The 20,672-nt window shown below is 35.1% G+C and overlaps 1 protein-coding gene and 1 long non-coding RNA gene across 2 annotated transcripts in view; one reads left to right on the top strand and one right to left on the bottom strand.

Moving 5' to 3' along the window:
- LOC138705986 (uncharacterized) overlaps window positions 1-20,672 on the bottom strand; it is a 394,464-nt gene that overhangs the window by 281,614 nt on the left and 92,178 nt on the right. The window lies entirely within an intron of this gene.
- On the top strand, window positions 1,016-18,907 carry LOC138705976 (uncharacterized). The gene is made up of 4 exons (XM_069834818.1): window positions 1,016-1,171; window positions 6,064-6,330; window positions 7,749-8,338; window positions 10,024-18,907. Exons 2-4 carry the CDS (start codon window positions 6,070-6,072, stop codon window positions 10,406-10,408), a joined length of 1,236 nt encoding a protein of 411 aa, XP_069690919.1. The 5' UTR covers window positions 1,016-1,171; window positions 6,064-6,069; the 3' UTR covers window positions 10,409-18,907.

Consider the following 20,672-nt stretch of genomic DNA (forward strand, 5'->3'; position numbering starts at 1 on the left):
AAATGTCTAGTAGTTATTTAGTAACATTTATTATGTAGCTTATAATTTACTGTGTTACTTTCTCCGGGGATTTTTGTTGTTTATTCTCTTTAACACTGTGAGAGTGAGAGAGAGAGAGAGAGAGAGAGAGAGAGGCGGATGGTCTATGGCGAGTCCTCGGCATCACTTCATTTCACCCCTTCAATTTGATTACCTGATTGGGCTTTTCCGAGGTTTTTCCCAACCAAAAGGCAAATGCCGGGTAATCTTTTGGCGAATTCTCGGACCTCACCTCATCATTGTAGAAAATTACTAAATTATAAAACTGTAAATATTGTACAAATTTGTAAAAATTGTAATTTTAATATTGTAAAATTTTGACTTGTTCCACATCTTAAAGCTTCATTGATCATGTAAGATCTATGGAATATAATAAATGAATGAGAGAGAGAGAGAGGGAGAGAGAGAGAAAGGTACGACGAGTTGAGAATTATTACCTTGTTCCTATCAAAGTTTATCTTCGTAATATGTTTCATATATTCAACTTTAATCAGTAATTTAGATTAGATTAAATAATTTCACGTACTATGTAACTCTCCGATAATGACGTAATTATAATTTTATTTTCTTGCACAGTAAATAGCACCTGTGAGTTATTTTGTTAATTACTATTGTGAACATTTAAATGTACTCTTCTGCAGATTGTCACAACATTATCACGAATACATTGGTCTCCTTTAGATTAAGGTCACGTAAAACAAGCGTTAAGAATTTTACGTTGATAGACGATCTATAAAAAATATATTGCATTGAGTGATATCTACAAATCTAAGCTACTGGTCTAGACCGAGTTAGGAAGTGAGACTCGTGCTCACAGTTCGCACTCAGGAGTGGGTTCGAACCCCGGTTGGACTTATTAGTCCATTTATTTGGGATTGTCCGAGATTTTCTTCACTGCACGGTGAAAGATGGATAATTCCAATGCTATTTCTCTAACTCATTTTGCTTTATCTCTTCAAAGCTCTCGTCGCCTAATCATAAGTGGGTTATGTACGCAGACCCTGACACTTGTAATGGTTGCGCAAGCCTACGAAAAACAAAATGAAGGCTTGTTGATGCGCAAGTCACGCCGCCAGAGTAATCAGAGAGTCTGACAGAAGCAGCAGCTGCAAGTTGTGCCACTACACTGCGAGTAAGTGATTGCATTTTTTTCACTAGCCTGTGTGTAATGTCAGTGTCGATAAGAATGTAATAAACACTAATCAAATGTAATTCGATACTTACGTTATGTAGGCCTAAGTCAGCGGTGACCAAAGCGGGTGTCGTGATTACATCGTGTAATAACAGCCATTCAAACGGTACGAGGAGTTTCCTGTACATTGCTGTGTTTCATTCACGTACTGAAGGCTGTATCATGTCGCTCTACAAACTTTGTCTCCACAAGCAGTAACAGGTGGTTTCGTAAAGAATGAGAAGGAGAATTTTTTTGTTGTTCTGTCGGAGAAAATGTAATACGTTTACTTTGCTCAACGGTTCAATTGGGAGTATATATAAACATTAATTGCCACGCTGAATAATGCATTTATTATTATTATTATTATTATTATTATTATTATTATTATTATTATTATTATTATTACTATTACTATTACTGACCGCTAAGTATATGTTCCTATAATTCTTCTGTACTTGCATGAATATTTATACTTTTGAATCTTCTCCCTAGAAGCATAAAATTATTAGGTTTTATGTCAATTTTAATCTTCTTAATTTTTAGATGAGGGTAACTATTTATTACTTATTAATTTAATAATAATATTGTAGAAAAACTGATTCAATATTATGTGCCAACGAACTGTTAAACGCCAGAAACTGACATGTCTTAAATCTTATCCAGGAAGAGAAAGACGACATAAATAAATGTAAGGAAGTCAGCTACCTAATGGTGTTTGAAATATCTCGTGTTCTAAAGCCTTTTGATGGAGTAGAATTCCTCAAAAGAGTATGATTAAAACAGATTAAATAACTTGTCCATAAGAAGTTTTTAATTTTTAAAAACTATGAATTTGTCGACCAAGTATCGAGAGAAAAATTAAGAAAATTGCTAATTATATTCAAGAGGAAGTTAAAAAAGAAGCAAGAAATATCGTATATTATTCACTGGCTCTTGATGACAGCAGTGACATTACTGATACAGCAAAGCTTGAGATTTTATCCGCGGCACTGATCAAGTTGTTAGTACAGAAACCATCACTGGTGGTAGTTTTCATACCAAGTACCTTTCCTCCGTCTCCTTACTTCATAGGCTGTCTGTCGCATGTAATTATTGCAGCTCCAGTTTTGGTCACCACTGGCCTAAGTCCATTATTATTATTATTATTATTATTATTATTATTATTATTATTATTATTATTATATGGATAAGGATAGCCACTCTTTGAATCACGCGAATTTATCAGAGGTGAGGAAGCTTGTCGCACAGCTCAATTTTCATATTTTCGAGAATGACAAATTCCCGGTTATTTATTATATTGAAAGAAGATATAAATATATAATAATTATTTATTGATGCTATTTTCAAAATACGAGAGTTAAATAACAGAGACTAGGACAGACTAATCTATGCATGGCTTCCTTTATACACAAAGTGACAAACACATACTACGAAAAAATATGTAGGAGTAGGCCTATATTAAAGTTATTTAATATTTATTCTCAATTATAATTACACGAACTTTATTACCAAAATATATTTAGTAAAATGTAAAATAATGTCCTTTGTAGGGAAAACTAATAAGAAATAATATATAGGTAATATAAATTATTAGGCCTATATCTAGTAAATATGATGAATTCTTTAACTTACATGTAACGTATCACACGAAAATGAAAAACATTTTCTGGCTAAGACAATAGACTTTTAATAAGTATTATAAGAAAATAGAAGTGCTAAATGAAATTCTGGACCTCATAGAAAATATATATCGAGATTAAACACAGTGAAGACAGTAGGCCTATTTGTGAGAATGCTAAAAAGGTACTTGGACAGATTACAAAGCCGTGACGAAATACTATAGAAACTACAAGCACGCTAATTTTGTTCAAAGATGTCGCAATGTTAAAGCGTCACTGATTACAGCGCAAGCTATTGTAAGAATAAAATTATCTGTAGTAATGTCACGAGAGGTCTGAGATCTGCCGATAAATCCACGAGCGAAGCGAGTGGATTTATCTGGGAAATCTCAGACCTCGAGTGACATTTATTAGGACTATTTCGTGAATAAAATAAACATTTAAATAATATATCCCTAAAATTCGATCACAAAATGTTAATAATTGTATATTAACGAATACTTAACCTACTCAGACATTGTGAAGTTGAAATACTCGTAGATGAATATCGATTATTGCAATAAAGAAATTCGATGTTATTATTCAGTAATGCCAATTGCGGAAAGCGAAATACAGGCTTAACATTGTTAATTACATGTACTGCACTTTTCTCTTATTATTATAACAAATACATTTTCAATATCTGCTGAAATCATAATTTAATTTAACAGTAACACTGGGGACAGCTATATACCAATGCTTAGGTATTCACAGCGAGACATGTTGCTACACAGTGAAGCCATCTCTGTATAGATAATTAAAACACGAATTTTATTACGCCATACGAAAGGCAGTTTGATCAAAGATATTATTACTATGCAAGGTCTTTGAGTTTGATATGCGATGATGTTACATAAATTTGAACGTCTATTAATTGTTTAATTTCAATACAAATGTTATAGGCTACAATTTTATAGGTTACGTTAGGCCTACCTGTGGAAGCAGGACCAATGTCAGCTGTGCCTTGTTTCGACCGTTATTTACAATGAGTGCTACACGAAAGCATTTTTTATAGCTCGACAAACGCATTCTCGCTGTAGCGTGTAACGGAACTAAAGCTGCATCTACACAGTTCAATATTCCAATCGCGTATGCGTGCAATCTGGGAAGAATAGAATCAAGTTTAAAAGGTACGTTCAATTAAGATGCATAAAGATTTTGTGTCTACATGCTGCGCCGTTTTGAACGTGGTCTTCACTGCGTAAATATATTAATTAATATTAAATATCAATCTTGCATTCATTGCTTTAAAGTTGAAAGAAAAGTTTAACCGTGTAGTTGCATCTTAATATATTCATGATCATCAATTTACGGGGAAACAGTTGGCGACAACGACTAAACAAAAAAACGACCATGCGATAAATTGATAGCGATAAATCTAGCTGCAGAAATTATCTCAAAGTCTGACTGTGATTGGTTGGAATTCAAAATTTCATTACACTTCATTGGTCGAAAATGGAATGACGTCATATAAACGAAATAGTCTGTACAAATTTTCGATTTCTGCTGCTGCTGCTCCTCCTGCTACTACCACTACCACTACCACTACTACTACTACTACTACTACTACCATTTCTACTATTACTACTGACACCACCACCTAACAAGGTACTCAATTTACATGATTTTCTTCTACATATCGTCGTTATTCCTTCAATGACTCCTGTGTGCAAAATATAAAATTTTTCAGTAGGAAGAAGAAACACATTTATTGATCCTATGGTAGCCGTACATAGCGAATCGTGAATTCTTACATTTTCGAAACAAAGCAATATAATTACATATAGGAGATTTTATTATTTGCTGTATCACTATTTAAGTTATTTAATAGAGAAAAAATCTGAAAATCGATAAATATTGTCGCATAGGAGTTATTGCAGGAACAACGACGATATAGGAAGTCTATATCATACAGGGTGTTTCCGAGGTGGTGTTACAAACTTTCAGGAATGATGGCGAAAGGCACATGTATCAATTTGAGATAAAGAAGCATGGTCCGGAAATGACTGAGTCGAAAGTTATAAGCAAAAATAGTTGTGTGGAAATGGAATTATAATTTTGCACCACGTGCCCTCCTTCCCTTAACTTTCGGAACAGTAGTGGAAAAATGAAATGGGCCGGATATCTCCTACGTGGGTACTTGCCGGATACAATCTGTGAGCTTGTCTACTGTTCCCATTGGCTCATTAGTATTCGAAAATCAGGTCTGCTTATTCCGCTCTCGTGTACTCCTCCATTTCACTAGGACTGATCGACTGGACACTGCAACTTGTACACATATAATGCTATCTACAGATGTGCATATCAGGACTGACCATGTCCGTTACACATTACGCTATCTGCATTGCTTTAGTGTAGTTTCCTGTCCCTATCCCTCAGACAGCGCATTGAATGGTATACTGTAAGCAGACAACGTAAACAACGTCAGATGAATACAGTATGTGTAAGATGTACAGATAAATACACAAGGTGTACAGAGGAATAAAATTTTTCATTTCCACACAACTATTTTTGCTTGTAAGTTTCGACTCGGTCATTTCCGGACCAGGGTTCCTTATCTCAAATTGATACATGTGCCCTTCGCCATCATCCCTGAAAGTTTGTAACATCACCTCGGAAACACTCTGTATAATGCAGTAAGTCTACATCGTATAGGCTTAATGGAATTTATTATGTAACTCTCTATATGATGAAAAGACACCAATTAGCAAAAAGAAAAAGAAAGAAAGAAAGAAAGTATTCATTTGTCACCTATTATTTTTGCGTTCTATTGGAACGTACACATATTTGTTTTTTTTTTTTTTTCGAAAATTACGGTGTAAGTAATAAAAGGTATAAATGTTTTATAAACTTAAGGTGTTTAGAATTTAAGATCTTGCCGGAAAAAGGCTGTAACTTCAAATTATTGAAATGTGTAACTTAGGTGGGAAAAGTAGGCTAATTTTGAAGCATTCGTTTATAACAATAAACTATTTCATTCAAAGCAAAATAAACTTGTATCCTTGATTGATCAAATGGTTCTGCTAATAAAATATGGGTCTAATGAAATATGCACCTGAAATTATTTTCTTTTATTTCGAAACATGAATTCTTCTTTTGTTTGTTACATCCCTATTCCAAGGAGGTCTTCAATTAGGATCGTTTCATAACTAACGGACTAATGCGACATCGTTTTATTATTTTTATTGGCAGATCACAATGGCTACTACAAATAAAGCACAAAACTCGGCACCGACGTGGCTCAACAACACGTATCTGCAGACCGCGCTGAGATCGGGGGAAGGGGACCCGAGCATCGAAGTCATTTCCAGCGAGATCAAGCCAGCCACTATAGCGGGAGATAACTACGGGAGCGACATGTACCGAGCCGTTGTGAAGCTGCGGAGAGAAGGTCGCACAGAGGAGAAGTCTATCATCATTAAAGCTAACAAGCCTGTTTCAGCAGAGTTTCTGGCAAAGGTAACTCATCACAATTATGATCCTCTATTAGATCAGAAAATGAACATTTCGAAACGTTTCTTATATCTCTGTTTTTTTAACGCTCAGCCGTTAGTACAAAATTTGTTAGGACAATCTGTATTAATTAATTTTTATGTATTTATTCAATTATTTTTCATGGTTTCATCCATTTACAACTTATTTTATTTTATTTTTTTCATAAACGGATGTTTACAATTTCCAGGGATTTTCATTTCGTTTTTGTTATAACTCAGTTTATGCTCTATTTAATCTTGAAGAAGTAAAAATGTTCTACAGTCCAATAATGTTGAGACTGCCATAATATCCATAAAGGTAATCGCGCAATAATGACGAGGGTGTTTAAATTAGGCCGGAACGGTAATGCTAAATATAAATAGCACTATGTAACATGATTTTTGATCCTCAGTAACGAATATTATTTCCTAACTTTTTGGCCTAAAAAGTATAGATTTATTATTTACCTCAAACTTTGGTTTTGTAATCAGGAGAATTATATCATTAAATTCACCTAATTCCATTTTAAATAGGCGACTAGTATTCCAAAATATGCCTGTTAGGCCTCACACTATTTTGAAGATGCTATAATGGAGTATATTGTTATTCTTCGCTTATTGGCCACAAACATAGGCCTGGTAAAATCCATTTTCTTGCTTATAGCCTCTGATCAAATTTCTTAAATATGCAGAAATCTATGCACTGGGCAATTTAAATTAACTAATAGGTCTGGAAGTTAGCTGTTCTAGTATACTCACCACAAGATCCATCTTAAAAAAATTAAATTATGGTTTATTTAACGACGCAACTGCAGAGGTTATATCAGCGTCGCCGGTGTGCCGGAATTTTGTCCCGCAGAAGTTCTTTTACATGCCAGTAAATCTATTGACATAAGCCTGTCGCATTTAAACGCACTTAAATGCCATCGACCTGGGCCGGGATCGAGCCCGCAAACTCGAGCACATAAGGCCAGCGCTATACCTACTACGCTACCCAGGACGACAAGAAAGGTCCATCTTAAATGTAATAAAAATAGGTTCTATAAGAAATTAAACTAAACATATGTAGGCCTATGAACGTACCTAGGCCCAAGAAAAATCAATGTCCTGATTATAAAAGCAAAGTTTGTGGGGAATTATAATGCACACATTTCAGACATAATTAATTAGGAAATTATAAGGGCTATTTAAAATCCAAGAACAAACAAAAAGTTAAAAATTGTTACATAATGTAATTAGGCAGTTAGGCAGAATTTCATACAGTCACTAAAATATTTGCAACTTATAAAACTTCTTTCAACCTCGGTAATAAGAAATTCAAAGAATGTTTTATTTGCCAATGCAATTTATTGAATTCCTGCTATGTGTGTAAAACGCAAGAGCATGCTATGTTTTGTTTTGCAGATAAAATCGTGGCGTGACGTATTTTTAACGGAAATTCAGGTCTTCGCCGTCGCAGTTCCCGCTATGTCCAATCTACTGAGCAAAATCTCCACGCGACGCTACGAGCCATTCACAGCTAAGTACATCTCCTCGCACAGAGGTGTTGGTAATTCTGCACTCGTTGTGGAAGACCTCAAAGCGCAAGGGTTCAGGCTCGCGAGCACGGCTACTGGCTTGGACATGAAGCACTGTGCTCTCGTCTTGAGGAGGATAGCACAATTCCACGCTGCATCCAAGGCTGCGTACCACAGAAATCCATCAAGCTTCGATGTTTTCCTGGCAAATATGTACTCAGATGAACAACCGCCGCCTATTGAGCCGTTTTTCGTTATTAATGTAAAAAGCTGCGCAGAAGAGGTTGAAACTTGGCCTGGATTTAAGGAGAGATTTGGAGAAAAAATGCATCGCATGGCTGACACAGTCATGGCGGATTGGTGTCGTGCGGTGACGAGAGATGATTCAGGATTTAACGTCCTTACCCACGGTGATTTGTGGCTCAATAATCTGATGTTCAGATACTCTGATGACACGGGAGAAGTTGAAGATGTCAGGTATGGCAGCAAGATTTATTGCACGTTTCGTAACATGACTAAGTCACAAGAACCAATAAAAATAAAAAGGTGTAAGTTTTATTGTGGATTAATGCCTTTCTTCGATTATAAAGTAACGAAATAATCGATAGCTTTAAAGATTTAACAATTGTTTTCACATTCCTAATATATGTTATAATCTTAATAATATAGCTTTATGATTGTTATAGACTTTACAGATGAAATTCTCAACTCTTTCTTTATTTATTTCTATCTTTACTTCTTTCCTTATTTATATTTTCCTTTCTTTGTTTCCACCTTTCATTCTTTCCTTTCTTTTTCTCTATACATCTATCCATCCATCCATATATATTTATTTCTATCTTTATTTTTACCTTTCTTTATTTCCATCTTTATTTCTTTCTTTGTTTCTATTTTCCTTTATTCCTACTTATTTTTCTTTCTTTCTATCTTTCTTTCCTTCTTTCTTTCTTACTTTCCTTAATCCCCCCTTTTTGTCGGACTTACACACCATTGAGAATAGAGAATATAGATTCATATCTCACAAATGTGGGCCTCCCTGGTCATGCACTTTTTCTTGGTTCATAAGACTTCGACTTTCTATTGAGTCTTGGATGCTTTTTTTCTTACCTTTTTCTGCTATTTCCATATCCTTTTATAGTTCCGTGCCAGTTTTGGTTTTTACCTAATAAATATTTTATTTTTGTTATATATTTTCTTTGAAATTACTTTGTATTACAATTCACACCCAATTTATTTATAATAATAATAATAATAATAATAATAATAATAATAATAATAATAATAATAATAATAATAATAAAATATTTCTTATAATTCAAAAGGCATTAATTCATATTAACTTCCAACGATGCTTGCTATTTGACACTATTATAAGGAATGTGATAATATAAATTTTTGTACATCAACATTATAAAATCTTTATCCTTAGTCAAAATCATTCACAATTGGCCAAATTATTGCACCAGTATAATAACCATGCCAACTAAAACGTCATTACTTCTTTTATGACGGCATAACATTTGCCATAAAATTAATATTATGAAACGGTTTGCCGTGCAATAACATTTAATATATCACTGTTGTCATAACCACCCAATCTTCATAGACCATGATATCAAACTACTCATCATTACAAATCTGATAAGTTATTTCTTTGTTAATTGTTTCGTAATGCTGCCATACAAAAATAGCGTATTAAATACGTTTATAATGTTATACAGTATTCTGTCGTTCCTTTCTGTATTGTGATAATACAAGAAAACTGATCTACTAGCTTCATACATTTTAGTTATCTGTCTGTTGTATTTACGTATCACTCACCATGATACTACTAAGCTATAGAAAGTATTATTGGTTTGTTTCGTTCTCTATTAAATCTAAAACAAATCTTACGAAATCTATAAAAAATTTACATTTCGTCAAGAATTAACTTAGTGCCTTTTAACAATGACCAAATCAGATTGGAAACTCACTTCTTTCGTTTTGTAAACACTTACTCATGCTGTAGGCTAATTTATAACATTATAAACTATTTCCCTAATATACCATTTTCAGAATATGCGATTCTTCACTTCACATCCGTTTGTACTGCACTTACTCGTAACTCAGAATTACTATGACTACCTAAATGTTGTATAATTTACTCTTCTGTCGCATTTCAGATTTGTAGACTTCCAATTAACACACTGGACCTCTCCTGCTGTGGACCTACAATACTTCTTGAATTCCAGCGCATCTCCAGAGATTCTAGAAAAGTCTGATTTATTAATTCAAGAATACTACAGCACACTTTGTGATACTCTGACTCTGTTGGGACATGAGAACCTTCAGCCGAAGTTGTCAGAACTAAAGGAAGAATTCGAAAAGAAGGCAAAGTTGGGAGTAATTACAGCCATCGTAATTCGCAGCGTTGCTTTCCCGGACCGTTCTAAAATATGCGATATCTTGAAAGTCTTAGCATACGAAGAAGTCCTGCATTTCAGCGATGACTATAAGCAATTAATAAGGACACTGTTACCAATCTATGAAAAATGGGGATGGATATGATTCCTTCTTCCTAGGCATTTTACCTTTTTTCCCCAAATGTTAACCTTCTAATTTTAATATTACACACAACACATGCAGTTTTCGGAACTCCCTCGACATCAAGATAACACAATGCCGGTCTTTCACCCACGGATAAGTGGGTAGTGAGATCGCTTAAGGCCCATTCACAATGAAAATGTTAACGTAAACACAAAAATATTGAACGTTAAAATAATAATAAGCAGTTAAATCATAATTCACAATTGGAACTTGACGTTACTCTAAGCCTAAGGCCATGAAATATATCCGTAAACAGATGACACAAAACATTTATTGACGTTACTACAAAAGGAAAAGCTTGGAGTTAGTCAGCTTCTGCATTCAGGCTTTCGTTTACTTCTAATGTTAGCTTTTACGAAAATCATTGGTTACATTAAATAACCTGACCATAAGATTTGATGTTCGCTTTGCGTGTACTTTTCATTGTGAATGCCCCTTTATCGCTGTTCACTAGTTGTCAATGTTAACCCATTACTGCGTAGCGTCCTAAAAATAGAACATGCGTAAAATACTGATTTCTATGGGACTTTTTCTTGTTTAGTACAGTTGGAAGCATTGTTTAGAAGGCAAATTATTACATTGTATTATAGTGTTGCAGTGTTTGAATTCCGCGAGAACATTTGTTCATACGAGCTAATTTTTACAAGATGGCAGGATAACAGTATTTTGTGACGCACCGCGGGTAAGTTCATTCTTAGTTACTCTGTAATGGTGATACAGAAGTCTGATTTTTATTTTCACATAATGAGTTGAATACTTCTGTTTTCATGTGGTATATAACAACAATAAAATTTTCTTATATGTTGCTAGGTACAAGGTGAAATAAAGTGCCGTCCTAAAAAATAGGACGCCATGCAGTGTGCACTCCTATAGTATTCTTTATAATATGTATATGGTTTCCATTGCATTGTTTTATTTCCAGTCTAACCGTGAGTGAAATTCTGGGGATAATGGAAAATCAAAATAATAATAGTGAGAGTCTAATATATGTATGTGACCCCTCCACAAATTTTCCATGATACAGATAAAGACAGTGATAAATCGGACGATGAGCATGAGGCTAATTTGAATAATCTTGGCAGTAAAATGCTACTTAGTAAAGCGGAATTACGAAAAAAAAAAATATATATGTAATGTTGATGAAGATGATATTGTTGATGAAAGTATGCCAGAGTCTTCTAACATAAAAGCTGCAACAAATGATTTTGAAAGCACATTAGAAAAAAATGAAGCTGAGGTTTCTCGCACAAGTTATTGCCGTCCGAAAAGAAGGAAGCTAATATATGAAAATTTCCAAGACAGGGAAGGTAATTCCAGGCTAGAAGGCCATCGTACTACTACAACTACAAGTACTATTATTATTACTACAACCACCAACGTACCGCGCCGTGGCATCGTGGTCTAAGACATCCTGCCTCGGACTCGCGTTACGGAATGCGCGCTGGTTCTAGTCCTCATGGGGGAAGAAAATTTCTCATGAAATTTCGACCAGTGTATGGGACCGGTGCCCACCCAGCATCATCATGAACTTGTGGAGCTACGATAGGTAACAAAAATCCGATTTCGGAAACCAGCTATAACGGTTGGGGGGCGGGGAATCATCGTGCTAACCACACGATACCGCCATTCTGGTTGGATGATTGTCCACCTCCGTTTCGGCATGTGGACGTGAGACCAGCAGCCGACTGATCGGTCTTGGCCCTTCATGGGCTGAAGCGCTACGGATTTTTTTACAATCACCACCATCAGCACCAGCGCTAGCAGCAACAATAGCAGCAACAGCAGTACCAGCACTAGCACAGAAACAGCAGCACCAGCGTTGGCAGTACCAATGTTAGCAACAGTGGCAGCGGCAACAACAGGGTGGTGGTCCATCTTCGCTTATTTTCTTGATGTTGCCATAGTAAATGCTTGGTTTCCGTACAGAAAAATGAAGCCTCAAAACTCTTCAGAACCGCTCCTAAACTTTTGCCGTCTCCTGGCTTTTACACTACTGAAAAGGCATGGGGTGAGTTCCCACTAAGGAAAAATTGTTTCCATTCCATCAGGAGACATAAGATTTGATGGTCAACACCACTGGCCAGTTGAAAATGAAACTCAGCGAAGGTGTGCTAATTGTACAGGGAAAGCAAAGTTCATCTGCAGCAAGTATCAAATTGGACTCCACCCTAAATATATCTACCCTTACCACGCAAAATAGTGTTGTACAATGCGTAGCCTTGTGTGAGAAGGGCAGTTGAACAACTGATTCTAATCTGTATATGTATTTGCTACATAATAAATACATAAATACTATTTTAACTACAAAAAGGGGTTATTGTATTCAACTACTGTATCACTGACCATTATGCATAGCGTCCTATTTATGGGACAGTCCTTAATTTTTATCCCAGAAAGTAAATAAAGTTAAAAATGGTAAGAAAGTATTGTTTAGTCACCCACTAGCAAACATAAGCTCAGAAACGCATTTTTCAAATCATTGATAACTTTATGCAGTAATGGGTTGCAAATCTATCTCGAGTGTATCAGTTTAAATCGATAATGTAGCTGCCTGTTTTGAAATGCCGTGTTAAGAAGTTGGCATGCTGCTAAGTTTGCGGTTCTTCGAAGAATCCTAGTTCCGAAACGACGCATAATCAACATTTTATAAGAAATGTTTTTATTCGTAGTTTACAACAACGCTAAAAATTCATAATTACTTGGTCTCTTACATTCTGTAGACGAACTTATAATAATTATTGCATTTGCTGGATGTGTTTAATCGCTCATTACCAAAATGAAATTCATATTATTTTCTAGTCAGCCATTCCTAAATGTAGATATTTTAACGCTAGTTAAATGTGTTAAAAATTGACTGCTATGCGGTATCTAGCATGGGAAAAATACTTTTAAAACTGATGCGAAAAGTATTTTTAACACTGACTTTCAATTGCGCCGTTTGTCAATTGTTTCCCAGCATATGTTACACGGTAGAAATCGCAACCGACCAATAAAGCGGTTCAAATAAAGCCATATCTACTTTTATAACCTATTGTTTTTTGTTAAGAAACTTACACAAAAAATCAATCGCTTCAACAACAATTGAACCGTTTAGTGCAGAAGTGGTGTGAGTCAAAAATGGGTAATGAGAGTTAAAGTAAACATTATGTAAAATACAGCGCAAAGTAGCAATAAATATTCAATTTATTTAAACTATTAGTAGTCAGTGGATAGCACGAAGGACATATTAATTACTACTTTGCGCTATATTTAACAGAATTTTTACTTTAAACCTCATTACTCAATTTTGACTTACACCACTTCTGCTCTGAACGGCTCAATTGATAACCATAACTTTTTACTACTTCGTCTTTTTATTTGTTGGGCGAACAGTAATGAATTTTACTGCATAACTTTGAAAATGTTCTATTAGTATGCAGAGGTGAAACAAGATGGCCACTACCTGAGTGGGGGAATGATTAAACAGGAGGAGGTAACTTGTATTTCTAGACTTCACCGGATCACTCTATTCGTTAAGTGAATATTAGTAAATTAATTTTAAAATTTAACACAATTCTGTTTGAGTTAGAATACCTATAACTAATTGAGCCATATTACTTACACATTACATAATAATTATGTAGAACGTATTTGTCGGTATTGTCTTCTTTTACTTTCAAAATCGGAATTTGAAATGTTTTGAAACAAACACACAATCCTTTGATCTGCAACACTGTATCTTGTGCACACTGCGTAGATTAACGGTATCCATATGACCGACAATATGAGTGATTTCCTCGGCATGCACCTATATTGAAGAGAATGAATGTAGAACGCTGCTACCCGTCATTTCTTGAGGACCCCTGTTTACTTTCCCTAGTCCTTGTCCTATGTTTTTTCTGTGTTGTGTTCATCTATGCACTTGCAACATGATGAAGACATGGCCAGGAAATTCCGCTGCTTGTGCACGTGTCATTTTGGACCAAAGAGTCTAGTCCTTAAGTATAATTCATGATTAAATTTTCTGTTTATATTAGGTCTATGTCAATTAAAAAACTATTATTCAAACAAAATGAGGTATGTGATAATTTGATGGCAGAGTGGCGTCAGTTTTATTCATTACCGGTTCCAATAAAATTAAGTACTGCTGAATTGGAAGAGGCACGCACAGAGAGCTAAGCTGGTAGCAAGAAGGAAGTTTCTGTTTTCTTGAGGAGTAAGCTTTCCTATCCTTGCACTTTTTATCCCTTCCGGTTGAAGGAAATAGTTACAGGTCTCATTTTCTTCGTCATTCTGTGGTTTCAAGGCAAAAGATGATACAGTATGTCAATTTTTGGCAAAAATGTGATTTTACGACATGTTGTGCATCCTAGTTTTTTCTTTATTGTGGCATATCTCTACTATTTTCCTGTCTAAAACGTTGTTATGAAAGATGACTATTATGATTTTATACAGTAGTTCAAACTGAAAACGATTCACATTTTGCCTTGGAGCTACAGAATTTTTTCCTTCATTAGATTCAGATTCTATTGTTTTCTGTTTCATTCTCTAAATCCGAATCCTTGTTGATTAATTGAGGTGCTCGTGCGTAAAACATTGTAACTGACATTTTGGTCAAAAATGAGATGTGTAGCTTATAATATGGTATCATATATTCTGCATCTAATGCAATAGTTAGTTTTTATACATCTCAACAGATGGTAGAAGTATACAGATTTTACTTTTCTGGTAACTATTTTATTTATTTATCTAAACGATAACAGCTCCCTGCATTAACAGACTGCCACAAAGGCATAGCATATTGTACAATAGGCAGTTGAAAGTACAGTCTTTTTCAGCAGTATTAGGAGAAGGAAAAGTCTTAGTGAAAAAGCATGACTATAATTATTGTTAATTGAACATGATTCATTTTTTGTTTCAAGTACTTTTCTGATCGCTTTCTTCTCTGATTGTAGAAAAGATATTGCATGAGTTCATAATTGCATTGCATTTTTTTTTCCTTCGCGATTTCTCTTATTGGCTCTCTCTGGATTACTCGAACTTTTGTGATTTTTCTGTTTCACTAAACGGATTCTCTGTCTAGCAGCGTAATATTTGGTTGCCGGATGTTTGCGCCCAGGTAGAAAGTTAATATTATTTCTTAAGAAGTTCGAGAAATTTTGTACGTATGAATTAAGTTCGCTATCATTAATTTCAGCTGAAAATTTGTTTTTCCATTCAGAAACCCAATCCTTAAATGTTTTTACGGGATCATCTGCAACATTATTACTCGACAATTCATGACGTGTTTTTATATGTTCAGTACTGTCTCCATCATTATTGTAATCCACTTCATTAATTCTAGTCAATATATACATACTTTCCTGTTATCTTAGTTCGGTAGATATCAGGGTGTGAACGAATGATATCAATGTTGATACCCCTTTCACTTTGAAAGAAGCCACAACAATGACGACATTTCGCCTTCGATCTTTTTTCACCACTATTTTATTTATCAACTACTGAAACATTGATTCAGCGACATTCTAACGAGGAAGGGAAGAAATAATTATGGTGAACTCAGAAACAGCATCAATTAGCAAATAATGAATAGTATGCAGCTTAGTTACCAAGATAAACAAACTGTATAGAAGTCAATGTCACTACAAGAAGATGTAAATTTAGTCCACAATACACAAACACTTTTACACTAATAACATCATTGATAAAAGCAATTTTAACTTTCAAATCCAGCCATAACAGCAGAAAAACCATAATTAAAAGAAGTAAATAATATTACTTATACCAGGCCTTCATAACAATACTGACATCAACATTCCAAAGCGTTCTGTACTATACTGTTGCGTGTATAAATGTTTACCTGCCTAATAACTTCAAAACACTGAAACGTCACTTATCATGTTTTACTCCCGAACCCATTTTATGGATTTTGTTGTCTGCTAGACTTCGTACTGCACTGAATTGAACAAGAATTCCCAATCATCAATCACAGAGATAATAGTGACAATAGACGCGTTTTAATGTGGCCTAAATTATGCTGGAAATTGAAAATAAAATCTGAAAAGCAAAATTATTCACATTACTGTACGCGAGTCGTACTCCATGCAGTACAATGATTTTGTCCGCATTTAATCATATGTACTTACTGCATGTTGCCTGGAGAACGAGCAACATAACTGCGACTATACTAATTTAACACTGAAGCAATACATACTCCTATTATCAATTGCAAAGCAAATTGTTAAGGTAACTTTCTTTAAAATTGATGGATTTCATACACAGACGCATCCGGAAAAATATTAATATTAAAAATTGGTCTTAGCAGAATTCAGAAACAAGAAATGCCTACCTAATAACAACTATCTATTAATCCGTACATCTCTCCATCATGACACTACAGAAATAAATATTAACAAAATATAGCCTATATTATATTCCTTTTTTCTCAATGAAAAAAAAAAAAACAGTTTAACTTGTATATAGGTGCTAAAAGTAGGTACCTTCATAAAATTTTGGAAGGTTGGCACTTAGTTTAAGATTCGGTACTTTTATTTGATATTTAACAACTTCACATCAATTGGACGGAGTTGCGCAATAATAGACCAACCGACAATTCTAAAAAAGATATATTTGCACAAATCTGTTGATAGCAAACTAATTTAACTCGGAAAAATATAAAGGATGCAATATCTGAATTTTGCTGCTATTTATAAGCAAAAATTCTTTTATTGCATAAAATTAATTTATTTATTTTCTTTTGAAATATTAATTCAACTGCTTATTACAAATAGGTTAGCCTTTTTGGTATTATTTCTGCTATTTTTTGTAATAGTATGAATGTTACAATACTTCTTGAATTAAAATTTTATAAAAAAAAACAGATTTATTTCAATGGCCAATATCTCGAAACACGTTTTTGGCGCTTGGATCACTATTGCTAATCACCGTCCAATTAAAAAGTCATATAACGTTGGTGGAATTTGTAATAACGAGGTAGTATTTTGGTCAAATTAGATCGAGAAATGACTATGGATTACTTGAAATTCGCGGGTGCTCGTGTAAAGAGGTTAAGTCAAATTGTAAGGTTTGTAAACTTCTCTCCTTTGGCACTGAACAAAACCCCTTTGTCACAAAGTACGGTAACTGCATCATGGATGGAAGAATGATTTAACCTCTTTAACACAAGAGAAAAGCAATTGTGGATAGTTCAAATCTGTACTTATCTCGCTTTAGCGAAATCATACTTAACCCCCTTTACACGAACACCCGCGAATCAGCCTTACAATAAAGAAGATCTTCTAAAAAAAATCATAACCAAGTAATCAGCCCAAGCGGAATTCGAACTCACATCCGAACCCAGCCTTCCCCTCGCTCTGCCGGTGGCCGTTAATGAAAATCCGAGGTGTGGCAGCTCATGAAGCGCCATGGCTGATTGTCCGGCTGCTGGCTTCACGCCCACATGTGTCAGAAGAGAGTGAACGATCATCTAACCAGAACAGATGTATCGTATTATGATCCCGCTAAAGCTGGCTTAAGGAACCGGATTTCGCTAGCTATCGTAGTTCCCAATAATCATCACGATTCAGGGTGGGCACCGATCTCACACACTCGCCAACATTTCATGAAAAAACTCCTTCCATATGAGGACTCGATCACTGCGCATTCCGTAACGCGAGTCGTAGGCATGATGACTTAGACCACGACGTTTCGGCGAGGAATCGGAGGTATTTACAGTAGGCCTACTATAATAACAACAATTTATATTCAAATAACATAATGCTTGAAATAGTGTCAATAGTAATTATTATTAAGAAATTTAAAAAAATGAACAAATGGAATACTTTTGCTAGAAGAAGGTCTCTATTTGAGAGAACATTCTGATAAGATTTAATTTTTGTAGGAAATATTAATTTCTTTCCCTTTCTCTGCGTAACGGTAATCGCATTAAGTGTTAAAAAATCTCATTTGCAATTCTATACTTAAAAAATGTACACGAAGTAATTTTAAGTCCTGTGTGCTGTGTCATTTGTACCAACACATGGCTGCTTTCAAGAACTTCAAAAAGGACTCCAACTCATCCTATAGTAACTTACAAGTAAAACATCATCGATTCTTAATCAGGATTGCCAGCATACTCAAAAACTTCACACATTGTTTATACATTTGTAAAATACAAAATTATGTATTCCCTCACTCCATGCCTGACAATGAGTATGATTTGAGGATTTCTTTTTGGCAAGGATTGTCAACTCTTCAAAATATCATGTCTCATGTCACCTACGTATATATAATCATTTCAAGGTCATAATTGTTTTACCGATAACACAGAATAATCAATCGCCACTTAATACTAAGATTAACGAATGATAATGGAAACATATTTGGCCTGCACGATAATTCTCTGTCGCATTCTGAAGTGCAGTCAACATCTATTCGTTCAGTGCAGCGGTAAGCGCGAAGGAAACGATCTTCTGCAGAGAAGTAAGTTAATGCATTACGATTAAGTATAAAAATATGAGTTGTCCTGCTCTAAGCCGTTGGTCGTAAGCGAATTTTAAGTCTCTTGTTTTATGTTTCGTATTTAACTAAGCCATTGGTATTTTGTATTTCGTAACTAACTAGTGTTGTGTTAATTTTTCAAATTAACGGATATAGATTTTTAAGCTCAACGATGCAACATTAATTTTAAATTTTAATATTATTTTAGCAAAATTACAAATTCATTCATTCCTAGATATTCAGTTAAGAAAATTCCACAGTCGAGCGAACACGTGAAAGGATTAACGGATGAATAGACAGACAAACAGTATGATAGACGGGCATGAAGAACTGATAAACAGAAGATGATAAACAGGAAATGAATCAATAGACAGAAACAAAGACGCTCAGACGATGATCTTAAAATGGATGGAAATGTACAGAGGGTTATTTACGATCTCTGATAACGAATTTGGGTGGGTCATGTGGGTCAGGAATCACACCGACAGCTGAATTGCGGCGAGAAGTGACAGACCAATAGTGAGTGATTTCATAATCAGAGTGCACGGTGTATCACAGTAGCAATGCCCAAGAAAATCAAGCCTTTTTGAAAGGGGTATATAACAAACCTTTCGTCCACACCTGTGGAGTAACGCGTCTGCCCGCGAAACCAGGTGGCACGGGTTCGAATCCCGGTTGGGGCAAGTTACCAGGTTGAGCTTTTTTCCGGGGTTTTCCCTGAACCCAATACGAGCAAATGCTGGGTAACTTTCGGTGGTGGACCCCGGACTCATTTCACCGGCATTATCACCTTCATTTCATTCAGACGCTAAATAACCTAGATGTTGATACAGCGTCGTAAAATAACCCATTACAATAAAAAGACAATCCTTTCCGATGCCAAATGCAGTTACGTGAAAATCATAGGAGCGTGCAAAAAACGTTATTTCCAAGAAAGGCGTCTTGTGAGTACCTAATAAGACTGGCAAACTCGGATGGTATTAAAAAGCAAGCAAATACACCCCTGTCACAAGTTGCCGCACTCCACGAGATGATACAAATTAATTTTAATCTAGTTTTACCAATGGCCTATTCCGTACAACATTTCATGATGTGAGGTTGTAGAAGTGATACAGAGAAATACAGGGTTATTTCCGATATCTGATAACGAATTTGAATGACATCATGTGCGTCAGGAGTCACACGATAGCTAAACAGTGGCGCGAGGTGACAAACCAGTAGTGAGTGATCTAATAGATTGCACGGCGACTCACAACACAAATTCCCGACAAAATAGAGCCTTTTTGGGAGGGGATGGATGCCCAATATGATTTCCATTAAAGAAAAAGAGCATTCAATACTCTGAGAGGTTTCAGTAGTTATCAAATGTCATGTGGAGTTTAATATAATTTTATGATTATGATGATGATAGTGATGCAGATAACATATTTTGTTAATGTAATCATTAAATAATCTGGTACACTAAGTTTACTTAGCCTATTTCTTTATATTTCATTCCTAAAAATATAACTTATTCTTACCACTAACACACAATTATTTTCCCTTCCTACAAGACTGCGTCATCTCTCCCAAGTACGCGGCATAACATCCGGCAATGCGGTAACTCTCCCGTTCTACCACCTTCATTCCTTTCGTTTGAAATGTCGCGAAAATAATTTATATACAAAAAAATGAGCACTCATACGACAGCATATGAATATTTCACTTTACATCGCATTAGTACCGAAGTACAATTGTTTTTTAAAAA

The sequence above is a fragment of the Periplaneta americana genome, chromosome 9 (assembly GCF_040183065.1).
Source record: "Periplaneta americana isolate PAMFEO1 chromosome 9, P.americana_PAMFEO1_priV1, whole genome shotgun sequence".
Classification (NCBI taxonomy): Eukaryota; Metazoa; Arthropoda; class Insecta; order Blattodea; family Blattidae; genus Periplaneta; species Periplaneta americana.

Excerpts from the sequence above, each read along its gene's own strand:
- LOC138705976 (XM_069834818.1), top strand. The coding sequence starts at position 6,070 with ATGGCTACTACAAATAAAGCACAAAACTCGGCACCGACGTGGCTCAAC. Across the intron at positions 6,331-7,748 it reads CAGCAGAGTTTCTGGCAAAG|ATAAAATCGTGGCGTGACGT; the intron begins GTAACTCATCAC and ends TTTGTTTTGCAG. Across the intron at positions 8,339-10,023 it reads GGAGAAGTTGAAGATGTCAG|ATTTGTAGACTTCCAATTAA; the intron begins GTATGGCAGCAA and ends GTCGCATTTCAG.